Source organism: Anas platyrhynchos, chromosome 15 (assembly GCF_047663525.1).
Source record: "Anas platyrhynchos isolate ZD024472 breed Pekin duck chromosome 15, IASCAAS_PekinDuck_T2T, whole genome shotgun sequence".
Taxonomy (NCBI): domain Eukaryota; kingdom Metazoa; phylum Chordata; class Aves; order Anseriformes; family Anatidae; genus Anas; species Anas platyrhynchos.
This window is the reverse complement of record NC_092601.1, coordinates 14,356,778-14,377,372: the sequence shown is the minus strand read 5'-3', so window position 1 is coordinate 14,377,372 and position 20,595 is coordinate 14,356,778. Positions and strand designations below refer to the sequence as shown.

Genomic DNA, 20,595 nt, shown 5'->3' with positions numbered 1-20,595 from the left:
CTCCTGTTCTCAGCAGCCTAACCTTCACGAGCAAACTTCTAAAAATATCACTAAAAAACTCAGCTAATTTTTAATCCTCGTTTCCATTAAGATGGCTGCCTGTGCTGTATGGGTTTCTGGACTCAGGATTTGCAGTCTTCCTTAGGAGTATCTAATCTGTGCAGAGCTGTTTCTGTTGTTATCTGTATGGACTCCTCCTTCCCCACCACAAAATGTGATCCCTTCGACAGTGGTTCCCCCGGCTGCAGAGCACCGTGAGCCCACTGGCAGCACTGACACCTTCCTCTTCCTCCTGCCTAGCTCACCCCGCTGCTTTAGGAGATTACTGGGGTCCCAGTCCTCTCAGGAACTGGACAGGTGCTTTGTATGGGAAAAAAAAAAAAAAAAACAAAAACAACAACAGACTGTGACCTCAGTAGGGCATGTGATTTTCTTTGTGCTCCCCCAGTTCTGGAGTATTCTATAACAGTGTAATGGTGCTGACTTATAAAAGTTTAGTGGAGCAAAGGGCTTGAAGTTCCTTGCATGGCTGGACTTCCCGTTGTTTTTTGTATTTGGATATTTTTTCAAGTGCTGTTTACCTAGACAGGGTGTGGAGAGAAGAAACTACATAAAGTCAAGTTCAGCACTGCCGATGGCCAGGGAAACTTTTAAAATGGAAAGTTGGAAGATGTGTTTTTGTCATGAGATCAGTGAGGTAGGGCAGCCTTCTGATGGGAATAAGGAGCTAACACTAGGTTTGGTTTGTTCCTGAACGGAATTACACAAAGTAGTCATGTGTTCAAGGAATGCTTGAGTTTAATGACTTGAGGTCTCCTCCTGTCAGGCTCCCACATCTGTGCTCTGCTCCTGTAGCCATGCCAGGCACAGGGACAGGACTCAGCCCCTTGCTCCAGCACTGCCACCTGAGCCACTACCTCACCACAAACCCCACATGTCATGGCGATGTGGAGGACAGATGAGTGGCACACACTGTTCCCGGGCTCTGACAGCACATTTTGGCTGTTTCAATCCATCACCACACACCTCCCTAGAGCCCCTCATCCATCTCCCAGCTCCACTCTGCATCTGAGCTGTGTATACGGGACAGCCACGTGTTCTCTGGGGAGAGCAGAGACGGGACAACATGCCGTCATTTCTCAACCTGGTCACGAGTGTCATTAAGTCAATAGTCCCTCCTCCGCCGATGAGGTAAACATTATCACACACAGCCAATGGGTAGGGGAAAGGTCAGCATTTCTAAACCACACCTCGGTCTCCCACTGCCTGTCAGATCAGCTTTCCTTGAAGCGAGGTGACCGTTTCGGAGCAGAGACCAGCTGAGGGACTTGTTATCAGCTGACTCATGCAAACCCCTGCTGCAGCCAATGCTCCTCCACCCAAACCAGTCAGTGTATGCTGAAATCCTACTGCAGGGTCCTGAGCATCAGCCTGCTAGGACAAAATCACCCCTTCCCCTTGCCAGCACTGAACCCAACCCCAACCCCAGCCCTAGCCCCAATCTCAATCTCAATCCCAATCACAACCCTCATCCCCATCCCTAGCCCCAATCTCCATCCCTAATCCCCATCCCTATCCCCAATCCCCATCCCAACTCTCATCCCTTTCCCCATTGCTAATCCCTCTCCCCAATCCTAATCTCTAATCCCCTTCCCTATCCCTAATCCCTATCTCAATCCCAGCTCTCATCCCTATCCCTATCCTCAATCTCATTCCCTATCCCCAATCTCAATCCCCAATCCCAAATCCCCAATCCCAAATCCCCAATCCCAAATCCCCAATCTCAATCCCCAATCTCAGCCCAGCCCCGCCCCATCACACCTCCCCATGACTCAGCACAACCCCACCCCCGCCCTCCGATTGGCCGCCCGCCTAGCGCGCGCAGCAACCCGCGCCGGCGACCCGGGGGTCCCATTGGCTCTCCCCTCCGTGACGTCATCGTCGGGGGCCGGGGCGGGCGGGAGCGTGACTCAGCAGCGGGCGGGGGCTGAGTCAGCAGGGAGGGATAAAGGCGGCGGGGCCGGCGGCGGGCGGGCGGCCATGGAGCTGCCGGGGCTGGGGCGGCACTGCGCAGAGAGAGCCTGCAGGAGGCTGGGTGAGACACGGGGGTTGGTTCGTATTGGGGTACGCTGGTTAGTGCCAGATATTAGGGCTTTAACACCTCCGAAATTCATCCCATGGGAGAGCGGTAGTTAAGGCTGTAGCATTTTGTGCTGGGGTGTTGTTGGTAAGCCTGAGGAGCTTTTGTGTTTGAAGGGAAAAGTCTTTTGAGACAGGATTGTGGTTTTGTTCTTTGACCCCAAGCTTCTGGCTGATGCCTTTTGAAAAGGTTGTGTTCTAGGAGCTCCTGGGGTATTGGTGGTTTGTGTTAGCCTAGCACGGGGGGGGGGAAGTTTTCAATCTTAACTTTTGTCTTTGTGCTTATGAAAAGTAGCATGCTCTTAATAGAGTTACCTGGGTTGTGACTATACCAAAACGATGATTTGCTTTAGGATTTATTTGTCTTCAGTAAGCATGCTGTGAAGCTGTTAGCTCTGCTGTATACAAATCTGTTTTCTCTTTTCATTCCTTACCCAGACTTCCTTCCTCTGAAATGTGATGCGTGTGGGGAGGTCTTCTGCAAAGACCATATCCGTTATGATGACCACAAGTGTGGCTCTGCCTACAAAAAAGTAAGTTCCTGTACATGAGTCAGTAATTGACACTGCAGAATTGCCAAGTCATGCAGCAAGGCTGCTCTGAAACTTGACCTGTGGTTTCAATAAAAACAGGTGGGAGAACCACAAGATAAGCTACTGATAGAGCTGAACTTCAGCTGCAATGGGACAACACTTGCAAGTTTACTACTGCTGGATTCTAGTCTCTTTCACTTATTCTGCCCCTTCCCACAGAGAGGTGCCTTATACTTTAATGTAGTGTTGCCCAAAACTTTCTACAGCCCATATTCTTTTGAGCTGCAAGACAGGATAACTACAGGATAAATAGGAAAAGTGGGGCTGAATATTAATTTCTAGCTCATACTTGGGCTGTGTAGTGTTCAAGACTACATTTTCAGGAAGCCTAGAATCACATTTAAAGTGAATTTATTTAATATGTTGGTACAAGCTTACTTGGCATATCACTTCTGGCTTTTTGGTTACAAATCTGCAGTTACCTTCTTGAAGGACATCTTTAAGAGCATTAGTAAATGTGTGGAACATAAAGCACTTATAAATATACCATCATTAGACATGGTTAAGAAAAGGAGAAGGACAGAACAGTAATCGGGTCAGACTTCTAATCTGTGTGGTGTGTTCTTAGAATGTGCAGGTTCCAGTGTGTCCACTCTGTAATGCACCCATCCCAGTACAGAAGGGGGAAATACCAGATGTTGTGGTTGGAGCCCACATGGATAAGGACTGCAAATACAATCCAGCACAGCAGAAGGAGAAGGTGAGAAAACTGTTGTTGAAATCTAAGCTACTTGCCTAATTCTTGTGAAGCTTGGTTTTCTGACAGCACAATGTGTAGAAGCTTATTCTGTTTCTTTTTTTTGTTCTAAGAGCACCTGAGCATTCATGCTTCAGCCTGGTTGCTACTTGGAAGCTGATCTCAGAAAGCAACCAACTATTGCTAATGTAGTTTTCTGTTATCTAGATCTTCACAAACAAATGCTTAAAGCCAGGCTGCAAAAGAAAAGAGATGATGAAGGTAGTTTGTGAACAGTGCAATGGGAACTTCTGCATAAAGCATCGGCATCCTCTGGACCATGACTGTAAAGGGAGCAGCCACCCCATCTCCAAGGCTGGGTAAGCTGTAGCTGTGGTACTTTGAGATTAAGCTGAAGCTTCAGGGCTTGGTGGGAAGCTCAGACAAATAAGAAATTCTGTAGACTACTGGTCACTTCAATAAAAAAGCTCCTGAATCTTGGACTGAACTTCTGAAAGCCTGAGCCAAAGAGGGAAAAAAAGATTCTTGTCAAATGCTTTCCTAAAATTCTTCCAACCTTACCTAATTTGATAGCATGCTCTTTGAAAAAAAAAAAAGCGCGAGAACAGGTGCTTTCCAACTCAAGTACCTTCTAATGTCTTGATCTAAATACTAGAGCCCTACTTAGAGCCTTGAATTAACCAAGAATAAACTGTGGCAAGGTATTGATTTTAAGCTTAACTTTAATAAAACATCTCTTGCAGGCAGACATACCTTCCTTGCTCTGTGCAGTAGGAATGTAAGACTTGTGCCAGATGTGGATAATTAAACTGGATGGAAGAGTGAGACTACTGGAAGCATGCTTAAGTGGTGCTTAGCCTGGTTATATTTCTTTGTAGGTATGCAGCTCTGATGAGAGCATCTCAAACTGCCTTCAAGTCAACAGAAGCAATTGCAGTGCCATCTAATGGGAACCGTCAGCACAACAGGTATAAGCTGTGGAACAAGATGAGATGGTTTAAAATAGTCTTATGTCAACACAGCATGGTAGTGCTGCTGTCATACATCTAACTGCTCTAGGCTTTGTAGTTGACCTTTGATCAGTGTTGGGAATATAGCAGAGAGCTTTCTGACAGCACAAGCGAATCTTTATTTCTCCACACTGTGAGGATTAAAATGGCTATGTAGACACAAGCATTAGGGCATTAAGTTGTTTGTTGTACCAGCAGGTTGGTCTCCCACCTGCCCAGAACGAGGCCTTTGGTCAAGTTTTGGAGGACTGGTGCTTCAGTGTAATGCTGAGAACGCATAGCAAATCTCTGAATGACCCAAGTCCTTCCCAGCCATGGTTTGACTGACTCCCTTTGACTGCAAGTTGTAATTGAATGACTCTTACGGTTTACTCTTCTGTCTTTCAGATGCAGATGATAGAAGCTCTTCACACTGGATCAAGCATCTGCCTACTTCAGTTAATCTTGTCTGAAGCTCTTTAAACTTTTTCTATGCAAGTAACTTATTTTTGTGTATAATCTCTTATGGATTTAATAAACTGTCAGCCTTTCTAAGCCAACTTTGTTTATATATTTAGAATAAGAGCTGTAATACAATCATAGAATCATTAAGGTTGGAAAAGACCTTCAAGATGATCTGGTCCAACTGTCACCCTACTATGAAAAACACTTGGAGGAAACTGGGGGGTGGTTTTAGAAAAACTAAAATTAGGGTTAAACTGCTTGTTTTGCTTAGGTTGTGCAAGGCTAAACTGAGTCTCATAAGGTGAAAGACTGAAATACATGTGAATGTCATAGCTCTCAATCCTTTTGGAAATGATCTGGCACAATGCTGCATTGTGCTTGACAACAACATATCAATGTGAAGTCAGTTTTCTATGGTGTCTCTTGGTTTCTGAATGTTGTTGGAAGTACTGATTTATAAAGCCATACCCTGTCCTTTTAGGCCCTCCCTAAGCAATTCACTGTAGGGATAGTGCTCACAGAGGCACGCACAGCGTAATTCTTCATAATTTATTGCCCCCAAGGTAGAAATCTAGACTTGTATTTGTATTTTCTTGCAGTTGGGGCAAAAAGGAAAACAGAAGCTATTAACTGTTCCTTGTCCCACATAATAAGGCCAAAATACAGCACTGTCAAAGGAGCCTACTCTTGCTCCCTTCCTGAAAGGTTTAAACAACACATTTTTGTTATGTCTGTTGTCTTCACCAGCAATCTTACCTGAAGGCTCAGCTCTTTGAACTGCATGAACATCCAGCTGCTTAGTTTGGGGCCCAAAGTACTGTAGCTTGAGGAAATAGAAGTGTGCTGTTAATGAACAATGCTAATTCCCCAGCTGTGATCTAAGTAGACCTCTCATCCAACTAATTGTGAGAAAAATGCCAAAGCTTACTGATGATGTCAGGGGGCCAAGACCTCAATTTCATGTGTCATTGGAACCATTCCTCTGCATGCTGGGGCTGGTAGGCTGGAGTATTGGTTTAGGACTAATGGATGGGTAATTGCAGTCTATTGAATCACCTGCAGTTGAGTTCCCAACCCCATTTTCTTGAGGTGGGAGGAATAGCAGTTTGTGTAGCTGAGAATGCTGTGTTCCTTGACCTGCCTGGAAAAAATAATCTTTGATAATACCGCAAGAGATGTGAGCAAGATTGCAGTTAACGCGTGTGGTTTATACAACCTTGGGGCTTACTGCAATTGTGCAAATGGTGTGTGCTTCTTGTCTCTATTTGAAGAGGCTTAATTCTTAGGTTACAAATGCTCCCTGAAGAAATGCAGATTTATGGTCCTTTACAGGAATAACACAAATGGCCAGCATATTGACTTGTAGGTCTTTTATCAGAAAGGGGAAAGATAATAAAATTTCTAGCAAATGCAGAACAAAAAAATGTGCGCTACTCATTGTCTAATGTGATTTTTTTTTCTCATCCACTGACATGTTTTTTGGAGAATGGTTAAAGCTATGTGGAAGGTCATAGCTGGCCAAAATGAATGTCTAAAGCTGTCAGGTACAAATTACAGCTGCTAGTTCTGTTTAACCTTGTTTTATGCAATCCTGTGGTCTAAATAGTGATTTGGTAGTATTTGTAATACTGTGTTTAACCACAGGGTGTCACAATAGGATGTGTAATAAAACAATTGTTATTCTAGGTACCATAAATAGAAAACATGCTTTCCCCATTCACATTGTAACAAAAGCCTAAATTATGGCTCTAATTTTAGATACCACCACCTAGTGATTATCTTGTGTGCTCTAGTGCTGTAACTCATCCCTAAGACAGCACTAGTTATGGGACTTTTATAATTTTTCTGTATAATATACAACTGGACATGTTTCCAAACTCTGCTGTGTACCCTGCTGTGGGAAGAGTTTGCAGGGGGAGCAGCAGCGGTCCTGACAGTACTGCGATGGGTACCCCATAGTGTGGGGAGCAGGTAGGTGGAAGCAGCAATGGTTGTGACCCCAGTCTGGTCAGGAGAAAGAGGTATAAAGGTTTACCTCTTCACGTGGGTATGTGTAATATATTGAGTTACTGCTGCCAAAACCGGCACCTCAGCTACTGGGGTCAAAGCAGTTGGAAGCTGAAAACCCTGTGTCAGGCTGTCACTTAAAAATGCTCCAGTGACTCATTTGTTTTCAGTAAATATTCCTGCCTTTAAATCACTGGGGAGATGTTTGTGCACAAGGTAAGTATTTATAGCAAATGGAAGCCGGTACATTTCCAGGAACCCATGTGCTTGGCGCTGTTTGTCACCCACCCACACCTCAGCAGCTGCCTGCTCCCTGCCCTCAGAGCCCCGCAGGGCTGCTCCAGCCGCACAGCACTTATGATCTGCTGACTGAAGTGGGTGATACTGGTCCCTGGGGAGCCGAAAGCCCCTGTGCTAGCCCGTGAGGGGGTGGCAGCGCTGGGTTGTGTGGGGGACACCGGGGGTGGTAGGGCCGGGGCGGGAGGGCTGCGCGGGGCCTGCAGGCCTCGGTGGGCCCCGGGCCCGGCGGCCGTCACCCTGGCAACGGTCACCATGGCAACGGTGGGCGGGGCGAGCGCTGAGGCCTCGGCGCGCGGAGCTGACGTCACACAAAAAAGCCGGCCGGGCCCGCCCTCAGCACGCTCCCTCCGAGAGGGCGCTCAACACCACACCTCGCCTTCCTATTGGCTAGCTAAGGGATTGGCAGCTCCGAGCGCCAACCGGTTGCGCCCGCTGCCTTTGCTACAGCCAATAGCAGGGAGGGGGCGGGCTGCGGCGGGGAGCGTGAGTGTGAGGTGCGTGAGGGGGCCGCGTGCACCCCGCTCGCGCGTGGCCGCTGAGGGGCGGCCGGGCCGGGGGGGGCTGAGGGGGAGCCGTTGGGATCCATTGGGATCCATTGGGATCCGTTGGGATCTCCACGCCCTCGTGCCGGTGTAAAAGGCAGAGTAACGGCCGCCGGCAGGCAGAGCCGGGGCCGCGTGGCTGTGCCGGCTTCGGGAGCGGGCGGCCCCGAGGCTGGGGGGTCCCGGCGTGAGCGCAACCGGAGCGAGATCCTGAGGAGAACGGGGAAAGTCAGCCGGACTGGTCCAGGTTCGGTGCCAGCAGTGTTTTCAGTTAGGCAGTCAGATGTACCTCTTGAGATGCTGTGGTTATAGGGTGGCCTGTCAGTATATGCTTCTCTGGCATTTATAATAAATTAAAGTTATTTAAAATAAATAAAAGGATTCTAATTGCACTTTTCTAGTGGCATTTAAAATAATCAATTAAATAAAAAGGGTTCTAATTGCACTCTGGCAGCTTCTAATTGCATAGCGTTCTGTTCCAGAATGGCAAAAAAGAACACGCAAAGCAAAGAAATGAAGGAGGAAAAAAGGAAAAAGCTAAAGCAGCGCGTGGCCCCCAAGGGAGAGCTGGAGTCAGAAAGTGAGCCAAAGAAAATGAAAGAGAGCCTGCAGGTAGGTCATCCCGGCTTCAGCTGTTTAATTCAATAAAACAGTTACCTGTGCCGCTACCTGTGGCGTTCAGCACCGACCCTGAACGTACCACGAGATTCCGTGCAGTGATTCCTCGGATATGATCTACCTAGAGTGAAAATGAAAAGATAAACTCAGTCAAAATCTTGAGGTCTGTGTGATTTCTGAGTGTGGTTGTAGCACTCAGAGTACGCGGTCTCTGTTCTGAATGGTTCTGTGAAAGGCAGAGGCTGGGTGGGAGCATGTGAGTGAAAGGGAAACCAAATGCCTTTAAGCAACTGTCATATGGGAGTATAGGCGTAGCCTAAGTCTTCATGTGATTCTGAGGGGTTGGAAGCACATGAAAGATTTCATGGAAATCCTGTTGATTTTTGGTCAGAATGTCAAGTGGCCAGAAGGTGTCAGCAGTCTCTGTATTACGGAATATTTGATAAATTAATGAGAATGAAATTAATGATATTGAGATACTGTTTAAGTGGAAACTTAAAAGTAAAAGCCTTTTTTTCCCTGAAGAAAACAATACAAAAGCAGGGCAACGTACCTGTGGTCTTCTGAGTAAGTTAATGCAAAACATGGATCAAAGCATCAAGTGTTTGGATAATATAGAGAACTGGAGCGTGAAAGGCAAAACTATTTTCCTTAGGAACTGTAAGAGTGACTTTAAGTCATGGTCTTAAAAGCATTCCTTATTTACTAACCTAACATAAAATAAATGTAAAAGGTACGTATTACTCATTTATCATGAGATGCATAGTTCAGTGAAGATCGTAGCTAAGAAGTAGTACTTCTTATTTTACTGTTACACTTTATTGAAGTTTATTGGTAAGAATACTTGATTTTTTTTCTGAGAGCTTTTGTGTTCATGTAAAAGTGTCTCTAGCTATTACATTTGGAGTTTGTGAGACAGTGTAAGAAAAGCAGACGTATTGGCAGTGGCTATTTGGAGTCTATAAATTCTTGCTGTTTAGATCTCAGCAGAAAGGTGCTTAATTAAATCGGGGAAGAGTACATCTTTGTCTACATCAAAGCAAAAATGGAAATTCTTGTATTTATAGCTTAGTAAGAGGGAATGCTTATTTCCTTTGTTGGTTCTATATTATAGACTTAGATCCACAGAAATATAATTCAATTTGTGTGGAAATAATTTTCCAGGATAAAACAGTGTGAAATTGAAATGCCAAAATTAAAATTTTATTGCCCGTGAAGTTCTGAAGCATTTTATGTACAAGTGGAAAAAAATCCCAAGAGGACTTCAAACCCCTGGCAAGCAGGGCCTTTTTGGACCATCTGATTAATATCAACTGGTAAGATCTTAGAACCCCCAAATTGGTTCTCCTTCATCACACAGACTGTAGGACTGTGGAAGAAAGAGCAAATACTAAGTGGAAAGCAGGCTCCTTAATACTACTAGGGAACACCACTAGGCACAACAGCTCTTCTAACTATAAATGTTGGTGTCAGTGGGTGGCTTAAACATGTATCTGGTGTTAGTTTTAGGGAATACCATATAAGGTCTATGAGAAGCCATTTTTTGGCATCAGCTTTATAAACTGTGACTGTTGATAGTAGGAAAGTGTAAGTTAGTAGACCTCGTTTTGTTTGAAATGGCTGTAGGGGATGAAAAATGTTAAGCAGATTTTAAGCTATTTTACTTCAGGAATAGTTAATAAATGTCAGCTGTTTACTGGTTTATGATTATTACTCAGCATGTGTACCCTCAGCTTTGTGTGAAATAGTTAAGTCATAGTGGCATTGGGTTTTAAAATGCTTTTGATGATAGTACAGTGTGGAAAATGTAGTGGGAAAAAAGGTAAAATTCCTTTACATATACGGGAAGACCAGAAGGAACTCTGAAGCTGCAGAAAAAAGCGCTCAGTTGGCTTGGATGGAGCAAAGATTCAGGCAACTGCTGAGAGTGTTTGTTCTGCAGTCTAATTTTCTTTATATTTTTTGTTACTTTAAGCTGAAATTTTGTTAGAGCTACAGAAATTCTTGAAGGATGACAACTGGTTTCTGATAAGCTGTGGCTGACTTTTAATGCACTGATTTAAAGCCAATTTTTTGGCCTTTAGGCACAAATGGGTAGGTTCCAGTTTCTGTTAGTCTCCTATGTGATGGAAATAAGTCAAAAGATAGCAGCATAGCACACTGCTTTTGGTGGCCAGGAGTTTTCAGTGGTTCCTTAAATCACTTCACTTCCCTGTGGTTTACTTCTTTCCTATTTTACTGCAGCACTTACAGTCTCCAAAGTGGAAAACGTAAATCTCTAATTGATTTTGTTAGAGCTGCAGGCAGGCACGTTGAAATGTGTCTTAAGTGACTGAATTTAGTATACATTGATCATTCTTTTATGGAATTTATTTCAAAAATTCTCACCAGCCTAAGATTAAAGCGTTTTTCCTTGGAACAACTTGACCTTTCTGAGTAATCTTGATGTTTTATTGATTTTCATCTACTCGATTTCTATTGTTTACATTAAATAACAAAGAGCAATTCAAGTCCAATAAAAATGTTTTCATGAATGATCTTAGAACCACACAGCTCTAGTAAAGCCGAACGATACAAATTTTTAAACTTAAATCAGCCTTGTGTTTTTATTTGACAGATCTCCCTAATGTTACTGCTTTATTTAGTTACTTGGCAATAAAACCCACATTTTTAACATTGCTTTTTAAAATGCCTGGACATTAGTTTTACTAGTTTTTAAATGATTTTATAGTTTACTAACGTACTCACATGTCAAACCTTACTATAGTTGGAGATTATTCTTTTGAATTATCACATACTATAGGCATTAAAATAAGAGATTGAAAATGTGCTGTCTAGACTGGTGGTCTGAAGTTAAATACTGGCTTTTTAAGTAAGAACTTGCTGGTGGACCTTGTCTGTGACAAATTAATTTTGTTTCAGTTCTCTGAAAAGAATATTTACAATATTGTTAACTGTCATGTTGAAATAACAAAGGCATTAGAAGTGCTTGTTTGCAATTACTCGTGTCTTGCTTCTGTTTATGGATTTCTTCACCCTTCAAAGTTTAAGCTGCCTTAGTGCCACAAAAGCTTATCGAAACAGTGTACCGACACTTCCAACAGTGTCGGCAAGGAACAACATGTTATGGTTGCTTTGTTCACAAAGGCTATTTGAGTTCTACTGAGAATGACCTTACTGTACCAAAACATCTTTTAACCTCATAATTTAACAGTAGATCTTGTTTCTCCAGTGTTGTTTTCAGAGCTGCAAGCTTTCCACAGAACAGTAAAATTCTTGCAGAGTTGATCATCTATTAAAGCAAGAGAGACTCAAATTTGCTAATCCATAGAAAACAATATTCATTTCCTCTTCCTTCCCAATTTAGTCTAGCAAACATTGTAACTTCAAGGAAAATTGAGTAAGAGCCAGTCAGTCTTTATAAATCAAATCCCATTGTTCATGGTTGACGGGTATTTTAGATAATGCTAATAGAGTATGAGTCTTTGCCTGTTTCTTGTTATCATCAGCATTGCAAATGGTTGGAGGAGGAGGAATCAACATTTTCCCCAGATGAAGGCAAAATCAGTGGGAAAGGAATTTAATTTTTGAGATTCCATACAGATAGTACAAACAATGGCAAATAAACAAGTAGCTCATAGTGTTTCTTTAATCAGAGGGCTAGTGTGCAGGTGCCCAAACAGTAAGCTGTATTTACCAGATGGGAAATGGCAAAATTACTAGGGAAAGTGTTTCTCTGTTCCTTTTGGGGATTATTATAAAGACAAATAAGGAGTTATTAAACTAGTACTAGAGCAAAGCAAGCTACAAAGAATGATTCTTTAAAATTGTTTTGCTTGTAGTAGTGGAAAACCCCATAAAAATCATGCTGTTTATGCCATGGAGATAAAACATTTTGTCATGAGCTTGGTGAAATAGTTAAGAGTGCTACTTTGACGTGATCTCTAATGCTGCTTGTAATCAGGTAACTGTTTAGTAGTTTGAATGTTTAATGAATGCAAACCACGCATTCATGGTACAAGACCGATCACAGATACTGGGAAAAAGCTGTAACTGGGAAATACATTTATTTATTTGAAAACCCACTAATTCATACTGAAGTCTGTTTTGGAAATAATGGGTTGTGGATGATTTGCAAACAAACTCTAAGTCCTGTCTTTTTACATTTATTTTAATAGGAAACTGGTCATGTAACCATCAAAATAACTTGTCTTGTTTTTTCCACCCTAAACAATGTTGGGAAGTTAACACTTAGCGTGATGTTGCAGGATGTTCTTCTGATTAGCTGGCTACCAGTATTTGCTATATCTTCACTTCTATACATTAAAATTTCTTTTTGGAAACTGTGTTGTGAATTGACCATCAGCTCTTTCTGCATTTGTATAGTTTTGCTTTACTATGTTGTATTTACTTTTGTTTAAGAAATATGTAGAAAACCAATCTGATATATTGAAAATAAATTACTAAAAGCTTCATTTTGTTTAGCATAACCTCCTAGAATAAGAATCTTGATTTGTACTGTTCTTGGCTGTTTTGCTTGTATCTCTAACATGCAAATAGAGTTTTATCCACATTATGAAGAGAAGATGACACAATCTTTCATCCTTGCCCTATCTTTCATCTGCCCCCCTCCCCCTTTGATCTAGGGATACATCAGCAGTTAGCATTTTGCTGGAACGGATACCTCTGGTAAATTAATGTCTCTTCTTTCTCAGAATGGTGAAGTTAAATGTCAGTATGGATATTAGATCACTTCTGTTAGTCTTCTGGGTTTGGTCAGTCTGTAATTGAAATGTTGGGCCTATTTCTCCTCTTTGGGCTACTTGCAGTTGATTTTTCTATTCTTTATTTTTCTTCCACAAAGAGCTTAGTTTGCTGGCCCATTGGCTTCTGATTGCCTCTCTGCGGGATGGCGTCTTGATAGCTGAAAAAATTACGAAGCCATAAACCCACTTGGCATTTATGACTTGCTGTGTGGGATCTCACTCTGTTTGTCTGCTTTCTTAATATCTATGCAATATTTTTCAAATTAGGAAAAAAGAATAAGAAAACAAACTTAGAGGGCAGCTGCTTATGGGACTGAAATGTTTGTTTCCCGCTAACACTTTTTACTCAGAATATTGATAGAGTTGCTTCAACTTATTTTATTGAATTAATGATGCATTTATTTATTTATTTAAGAGGTAAAATTCATTGTGACACTATATAATGTTTATAGAGAATACCAGGCCTTTTGTAAACAGACATGTCTAAGAAGCTACAAAATAGTGTCTGAAATACGGATATGCATAGATTAGGCTGAATAATGTTACATTCCTTTGAAAATTATTTTTGTAATGGTAGGAATAGATTTCCCAGGAAGGAGTATTCACAGCTGGGAAAACAGTTGCTACTTTGAAGATGGTTTTCCCAGGCGAAAGGCTCACGTCCCCGACTGTGTTTGGTATAAACAATACGTGGTGTATTTCTTACTTTTGTTTAAAGGGATTGTGCATTTTTCATTACATATTAAACAGCAAAAATTTCATGCTAATTGAAATGTATTTGCCTTAATCTATCTACATTCAAATTTAATTCCTTACTTTTGCTCATAAAGCTGGGATATTAAAGTGATGGGGGGGTTTGGTGGTGAAAGACAACTGTCCCTTCTTTGCTGTCAAGAGGGGAAATTCTTCTGTCTCTTCTTGGAGCACATAACCGATGTTTACTTTCAGCTCCCATTCTTTCCTTAGTGGTGAGAACTTCCCTTGACTCTTCTTGTTAGCTTTCCAATATAAATTCTTGCTTTCATGACTTAGCTGCACATATTTTCATGAAAATTGAAACTCGGCACAGGATTCCCACTTGTGGGCTAAAGTTGTTGAGGAATGGTCTTCAAGCAGTTGCTGAAGTGAGGAGTGAGGGCTAGGTCTGCTGGAGTACGTGTCACCCAGCTCCAGTCAAGTGAGGACACTGCTTTCTTGCCATTGTTAGCTCTACTTTTTTCTTTTCTTTCTGGTTTTATATGAATAAATTCTGGCTCATCACAGAAAGAGGTACCATAAATTACTAGAAAGGCCCAAATTGCTTAATATAGAAAACTTGGCACAAACCCCTCAAAAATAAGTAGAGGCTCAGTTAAAAGAATGTGTCTGATTACATGTTTGAATTCTCAAAACACGTCCTACTTGGCAAGAAATTATGGTGTAAGCTTGAAAGGATAAACGTTTGCTATGTTCTGATGTATGGTAAAGACCAAAGCAATGGGCATTCAGAGGCAGTTGTTCTTGACAAGGCTTGAGACTTGGAGCATGTACAGTAAGTGTAACTTATTAGTGAAAACCTGAACCTTGTGGTTTATTGCTCTCGGTACAATTTTGTTAATGTTAATCTATTTAAACAAAAAAACACGCAGATTTGGATATTTAAAGCATGGTAGTTCTAAAAAGCAACAGTTTTCCCAGTCTTTAACAGAATGCTGCTGCTTTTTTAAACAAAATAGGAGGCTTCTATAAGGCTCTTAAAAAAATGTATTAGTGTGTTTATGGAGTATATTTAAAAATAAAAAGCCACTCATTTTGAGCAGAATGTGGTGGTGATGGCTACTTCCATGGTATGAATGATGAACTAGAATTATTTCACCAGAATTTCCCTCCTCTGAAATACCTCTTGTGTTTAGAGGCAATATTGTGAGCTACATGAAAGATTAGTGTATATTTATATATGTTAATTAATAAATCGCAGAATAGATGGAATGGCTCTTGTGTATTAGATCAAAGCCAAGCAGATTAATAAATACTTGTAAAATGCTTGTCTGTACATCCAACAGGTAATTAGAAGAGAAAATTAATCTTATGACTTGTAGAAGCTGCCTGAAGTAATGAGGGTACGAGCACGAAGATATTTGACAGAGGAATCTCTTGCTTAAAGAACCAGACCCTGTCTTTGAATGCATTTACCTTTTTCTAATTGAATCCCAGTAGAGTTCTGTAGGACATCAAGCAGAAGATCATTGTACAATGTTTTATTAAATTTTCAGCATTATCTTAATAATTTGCATCTGTATGGCAGGCTTTTGCAAACAGTGTATGTACACAAGGGACGACAAAGCTCTGCTCCTACAATCGTACTGCTTGAAACACGTCAAAACTGTTTGGAGAATGTACCCAATGCTTAAAGCTGCATCACTTAAAAGGCAACACAGAGGTTATGTAAAAGAGGAAAAGAAATCTCAAGTATGTGGGGAAAATGCATGTTTTTATTAACTGTCACTCTTATTCTACCTTTACATTTTTTACATAGTAGATAATAAATGGGAGAAATTTGTGCTTTTTATTCTAAAGGCTTTATTAAAATAAACTTACGTTCTTTTTTTCATGGTTCAAGTTTATCACTCTCCATTTAAAACATGTTGCTGCCTTTACAAAGATTTGTCTGGATTAAGTCACGGATCTAGTTTGGGTTTACAGTTAGAGTGGCCAACTGTCCTGAACCTGTAGGTAATACAATGAATCCACCTGGCCAGGGGCCCAAAAGTCCTACTCTGTGGCAGTTAGAATCAAGAAGAGCAGGAATCTTGCAGGGGCCAGGATTTCCCCAAATCCTCACGCAGCCCTTGTTAAGGGCTGAGCACGCAGTTAGGTTCTGTGTGATTTGATGTCAGCTTTAGCAGCTCCTCAGCTGGCAAACTTGTGCTTCTGACCCATGGCGTGTCATCAGTGCCGTACATCATCAGCCACTTTTACAGCAGAATAAGGAAAGAACACATCACGTCTTAGTAATATAAGAATTTTAAGCTTTAAATAATATCAGAAGTAATTCTTCTGAATTCATGTACTTGAATGCCAACAGAGCTCCTAAATTAAGTTTTCACAGGTATCACTATCTGTATCTTCTTTGTCTTGCTACCTACCCCACAGTTGGACACTCGGAACATAATTTAAGTGAGCTCTTCCCTTGGCTTCTTTCTGGTTGCTGAGTGTACTTGTATCTGAGTGCTGGAATGAGTTAAATGGTTTCTATAGTCAGGTTAAGGCTGTTGCTCTTCAGTTCTTAATGGAGAGAGAATGAATGGAAGAAAATCTTATTTGCTATTGTATTTCTGTTATCTATTGAGAGAATGTCCGGGAAAGGAAATGTACGTTTTCTGCCTCAACTGCAGAAACATCTGCACCACTATTAAGCAACTCCATCAGTGAGCTCTTCTTGTTGAAATACACTTAATTCCATTCTAAAGGATAATTTAACAACATTCTAATATTTTCCCTATTTCTCTAGTATGTTGTTTTTTTCTCCAATTTTTCTGAAGTCCTTCCAGATACATACTCCATGCGATTTGAAAAGGTTCTAAGCCTGGGGAATAACAATTTGTTTGCAGGTCAACTGAATTGGGATTTCTACACGAAGTTGTTGTTCTGGAAAGGCTTATCCTGCTGCATTAATACTAACAATTAAATGATTTTTTAGGGTAGTTATATTTAAAAACACGTTTGTGGAGCTTTCTTGATAACACGTAGCTCAGTAGTTTGTGAACTTAGAACTGAAGTTTCTGCATATACTTTTAGCAGACAGCATTTGAATAATTTGGAGAAATAGGTTGAAAAAGTGGATGTGGTTTTATCCCTGGAGCTGAATGACTTCAAGAGCCGTTCTAAACACACAGGCTACATCATGAGAGTAAGACAGTCATCTCTAAATCTGGTTTAGTGGAATTAAATGTGTGCATGTAAAATAACTGAAGCAGCATATAAGAGACTGAGTTGAAAGTAACGAGCTAGTCCTGCAGTGTCTGAAGTCCTGAGAAGGCTTTTTTGTTGTCATCTTGGGTGGCTGGCTCAGTATGCAGCTGTTTATTCTTAGCTTCTGGCTGTGTCATGCTGCCATATGATGGAATGGAAGCCTAAAAGGAAGCTAAAAGCCAAGGGCTAAAACTTTAGTGTATCATATGTCAATGGAGAATAAATAGTTTGGAAAATACCATTGAAGAAAAGATACCTAGATTATAAATATGAATGGAGAGTGTTCAGATTTTCAAATCCAGTGTCTCTCCTTAAAACATAGCACATGGCATGGATCACAAGAGTGTACAGGCGAGATGATCTGTATACATGGCTTAAAAATGACTTGTTCCCTGTCATCTGTTATTGCAGATTAAACATTAAAAAAAAAAAAGATAAAATGCAATTCTGAGATGGAAATGTTTATTGGTGACATGTTTATTAAACAGAATGTAAAAATAATAATCGTCCCTTAGTATAAACAGTCTTTGAACAAGAAATGGCTAGGTCTAATTGTGGACCAAGGGGTAAATGTAATTGGTAATGTAATGGTAAAGTTCTGTTGCAAAGACATAATTCAATTAACTGACTTCAACAATGAATTTGGCTCAGTGCTCTTCTTTTATAAGAGACCTAAATACTTGTATGCTGGTCTGAATTTGTAGGGTATGAGTGGGAGGGAAGGATGCTGTCTTTTAAATTAAAGCTGCAGCCATATCTTCGTTTTCAGCCCAAATCAAATGAATTCATTGATTCATCTTCATGCTATTAAAATTCAAACCTGTCTTCTTCATACTCATTTGTTTTTCCTATTTATCTAGAATCAAGTTGATTGTAGAAACAAATGGAACTATATGGTAATCTAGGTTAAATTCGTTAATGCTTTTATACTTGTGACAATCCTAACCAGTCAAAATTGTCCAGGTAACTAACCTTTTCCCTTTTGCAATCATAGTAAACAGCTGAAACTACAGCAAAATCCTCCCCTGATGAAACATTATTAGCTTCTAACATAACTTGATGGCTGGAAAAAAGATAAGAGCATGCATTGTACAGCCAGTGAATTTTGTCTACAAGATAGGTACTTGGTCTGAAATTCAAAAAGCATTTTCTGATAGAAGCGATATTGAAGAAAACCATGTTTTAAGAATTCTGTTTTTTGCTTTTAACATTTATTTTATAACATATGTTCTCTTTTGTAGTTGATGGATCACTCATTTTGAGCGCTAGCCTTCTGGTGTTTTTGTCGAACAGAGGGGAAGGAAGGGGTGACTTGTCTCACATCTGGTTCGTCTTGCTGGGAATCTGGGGCCGCCTGTTGCATCTGATTCAGACTGCTGCTAATTTGTGCTATTGGGATTTAATTTTTTTTCTAGATACCCAGTAATACTCTGTTTCCAAGACATTTTCGTGTTAAGATACTATTTACAAGAGCAGTTAAGGATTTAAGGGATTCTTTGATTTTTCTGTGTGAATTTCCTAATGATACTGTTCTTGTCTGGAGACTTAGTGTAGGTTATTGTAGCAAGGATTGTAAGCATCTGTGATCTGCAGATTTTTCAAATCTCATAATTGTGGGTCCAGCATTTTAGAAAGGCATATGGAATCCTGTCCTTAAACTAAACAATTTGTGAGAGACCCTAGAGAAACGTTAAATGAAAAAGTATCCAAATTCTTGCTCTCATTTCCGCTTTACCCTGCACTCATGAAAAGCTTTTGTTTAGTGATTATCATGCTCTTCAATTTTAAAGAAAACCGTATAAAATACGGGTCTTTTTGGTTCCTGGATAAGCCATAGCAAGAAGTTATTACAAGATGATGGGCTGCAGAAAACATGTTGATCAGCATCTGTGAAAAATACAATATAAAAATGTATGGCAATCATGTGGCATTTCATTAAATATCAATTTGTTCATAGTTGCCATTGAAAAACAAAATCTGTGAAGCAGTGTGCTGTTTTTTTGTTGGTTTTTTTTTTCTTTTTTACTTGGGAGAGGTTTCTTCTATTTATTTAAAATATATAGCATGTTTAAATGTAGTCATTTAGGTTCAGTTCATAAATTTGAACCAAAATACCAACAGTAGGAAGCTCCTCATGTAGCTCAGATTTGTAATGTGCTTTTAAATGTGTAATACGACGTTTCAGGTTGAGTAGCTAAATGCTGTTTTCTTCATTCTATAATAATCTGATCTTTCCTAGCTTTTTCTGTGGTATAAGGACATCACTGAATATGATCATGCAGAAAAATTTCATAACATGTGCAAGCAGGCATTTATTATTACTATCTGTGATAAATTTCTGAGCAAAGAGACGTTCGTGACTTGTTACCTGCAGTGGTGTTAAAAGGGCTTCCAGCTTGATGAAAAAATATTCCTATATTGGAAAGGTGGAGGAGGGATAAGTTTACTCCTAGAAAACCCAAATGAGCAACAACTACAGTTGGGAAATTGTATTGCTGTAACCCCAAATAAGTTGCTTTATTCATGACAAGTAAGATCACACAACCCCAATATATCTGCATGCTCAGATGGTGCATTTTACTTCATGGAATTCAGCTGCTGAAAGAATTATCAGCTCATTTAGTTCTGTGTTGTCTGAAATAGCCATCTTTCCAAGGTGTAACTGATGTACACTGGCAGTCAATAGGACATGGAGAATCGTGGCTAATTCCAGACAAGAAAATAATTAGGGAAACGGGCTACGTGTAATGCTGCAGGATAGTTTGAGACTTTTTGGTATGTCTTGTTTAGCAACTTGGTCTATGCAGAGGAGGCATGGCAGTTCTTGCACCTTTCTGGAGAGAAATTATATTTAGTGTTCTGCAGGAAAGATGGGACTGAATGAAACTTTTCCTTGGGTCACGGTTAACAGTCACTTGGAAATAATCAGCAGTTGCAGCAAACTCCACCCTGCAGTTCCTGTTTTTGTTTCGGGAATGTGCAGCTATCCATTTCAAATTCAGCCATCATCATGGGGCCTCTGATTATAGGTCAAGTCTTTTGTGGCTAAACTTCCACTAAGAAACTTAAGTATTTCATGAGAGCTGAGGGCAATCATTGTTCTTACTGCTTTCTTTACTGCTTAGAGCTCTACTAGTTGCTTTAAGTGTCTATATTTTAGAAATCCTCTAAAAATCTTTTTTTTTTTTTTTGTGCTAATTGGTTCATATATGAACCAATATATTAAAAAATTGGGTAAAATACCTTATTCTGCAGTGTTCTGGTGCTTTACTCTGTGAATTAGTTTGTGTATTTCTGAGATGCAGCGAACAACGTTTTAATGGTCTTGAGCACCAATCTCTAGGAACTTTATAGCCTCCTCTGAACAAGTTCAGTAGTAACCTGTGCTAAACCTCCTCCAGATTCAAAACCCAATTATCTCCTGACAGAAATCAGAAGCTGTTGTTTCCATGTGTATGGTGCTAACATTTGTTTTCTTAGTATGATTTGTCTTCAGATGAACAAAGCAACCAACATGCACCTTAAAAT

At 40.6% G+C, this 20,595-nt stretch overlaps 2 protein-coding genes across 6 annotated transcripts in view; both read left to right on the top strand.

Moving 5' to 3' along the window:
• Positions 1-1,948: 1,948 nt before the first annotated feature.
• Positions 1,949-4,978, top strand: ZFAND2A (zinc finger AN1-type containing 2A). Of its 3 annotated transcripts, XR_003500642.3 has the most exons (7): positions 1,949-2,095; positions 2,578-2,672; positions 3,301-3,432; positions 3,637-3,788; positions 4,173-4,207; positions 4,308-4,397; positions 4,827-4,978. XR_003500642.3 is itself a non-coding variant. In XM_027468891.3 (6 exons), exons 1-6 carry the CDS (start codon positions 2,041-2,043, stop codon positions 4,834-4,836), a joined length of 534 nt encoding a protein of 177 aa, XP_027324692.2. In that variant the 5' UTR covers positions 1,949-2,040; the 3' UTR covers positions 4,837-4,978. The 3 variants fall into 3 exon arrangements, 2 of the variants coding, with proteins under 2 accessions (XP_027324692.2, XP_027324693.2); XM_027468891.3 differs by lacking the exon at positions 4,173-4,207; XM_027468892.3 differs by lacking the exons at positions 4,173-4,207; positions 4,308-4,397; positions 4,827-4,978 and having other exon boundaries at positions 3,637-3,792.
• A 2,449-nt stretch (positions 4,979-7,427) lies between these two features.
• The window catches only part of CHLSN (cholesin), a 128,662-nt gene continuing 115,494 nt past the window's right edge, over positions 7,428-20,595 (top strand). The window contains exons 1-2 of one of the 3 annotated variants that reach the window (XM_027468889.3): positions 7,428-7,684; positions 8,215-8,344. In XM_027468889.3, coding sequence (XP_027324690.3) covers positions 7,443-7,684; positions 8,215-8,344 — 372 coding nt within the window. In that variant the 5' untranslated portion in view covers positions 7,428-7,442. Of the gene's footprint in view, positions 7,685-7,839; positions 7,980-8,214; positions 8,345-20,595 lie in introns of those variants that run through there. The other 2 variants (XM_072023799.1, XM_072023795.1) reach the window with 2 other exon arrangements.

Bases quoted from the DNA above. Each gene is read 5' to 3' on its own strand.
- ZFAND2A (XM_027468891.3), top strand. From the start codon at position 2,041: ATGGAGCTGCCGGGGCTGGGGCGGCACTGCGCAGAGAGAGCCTGCAGG. The intron at 2,096-2,577 runs GTGAGACACGGG...TTCCTTACCCAG, and splicing joins GAGAGCCTGCAGGAGGCTGG to ACTTCCTTCCTCTGAAATGT. The intron at 3,433-3,636 runs GTGAGAAAACTG...TCTGTTATCTAG, and splicing joins CAGCACAGCAGAAGGAGAAG to ATCTTCACAAACAAATGCTT.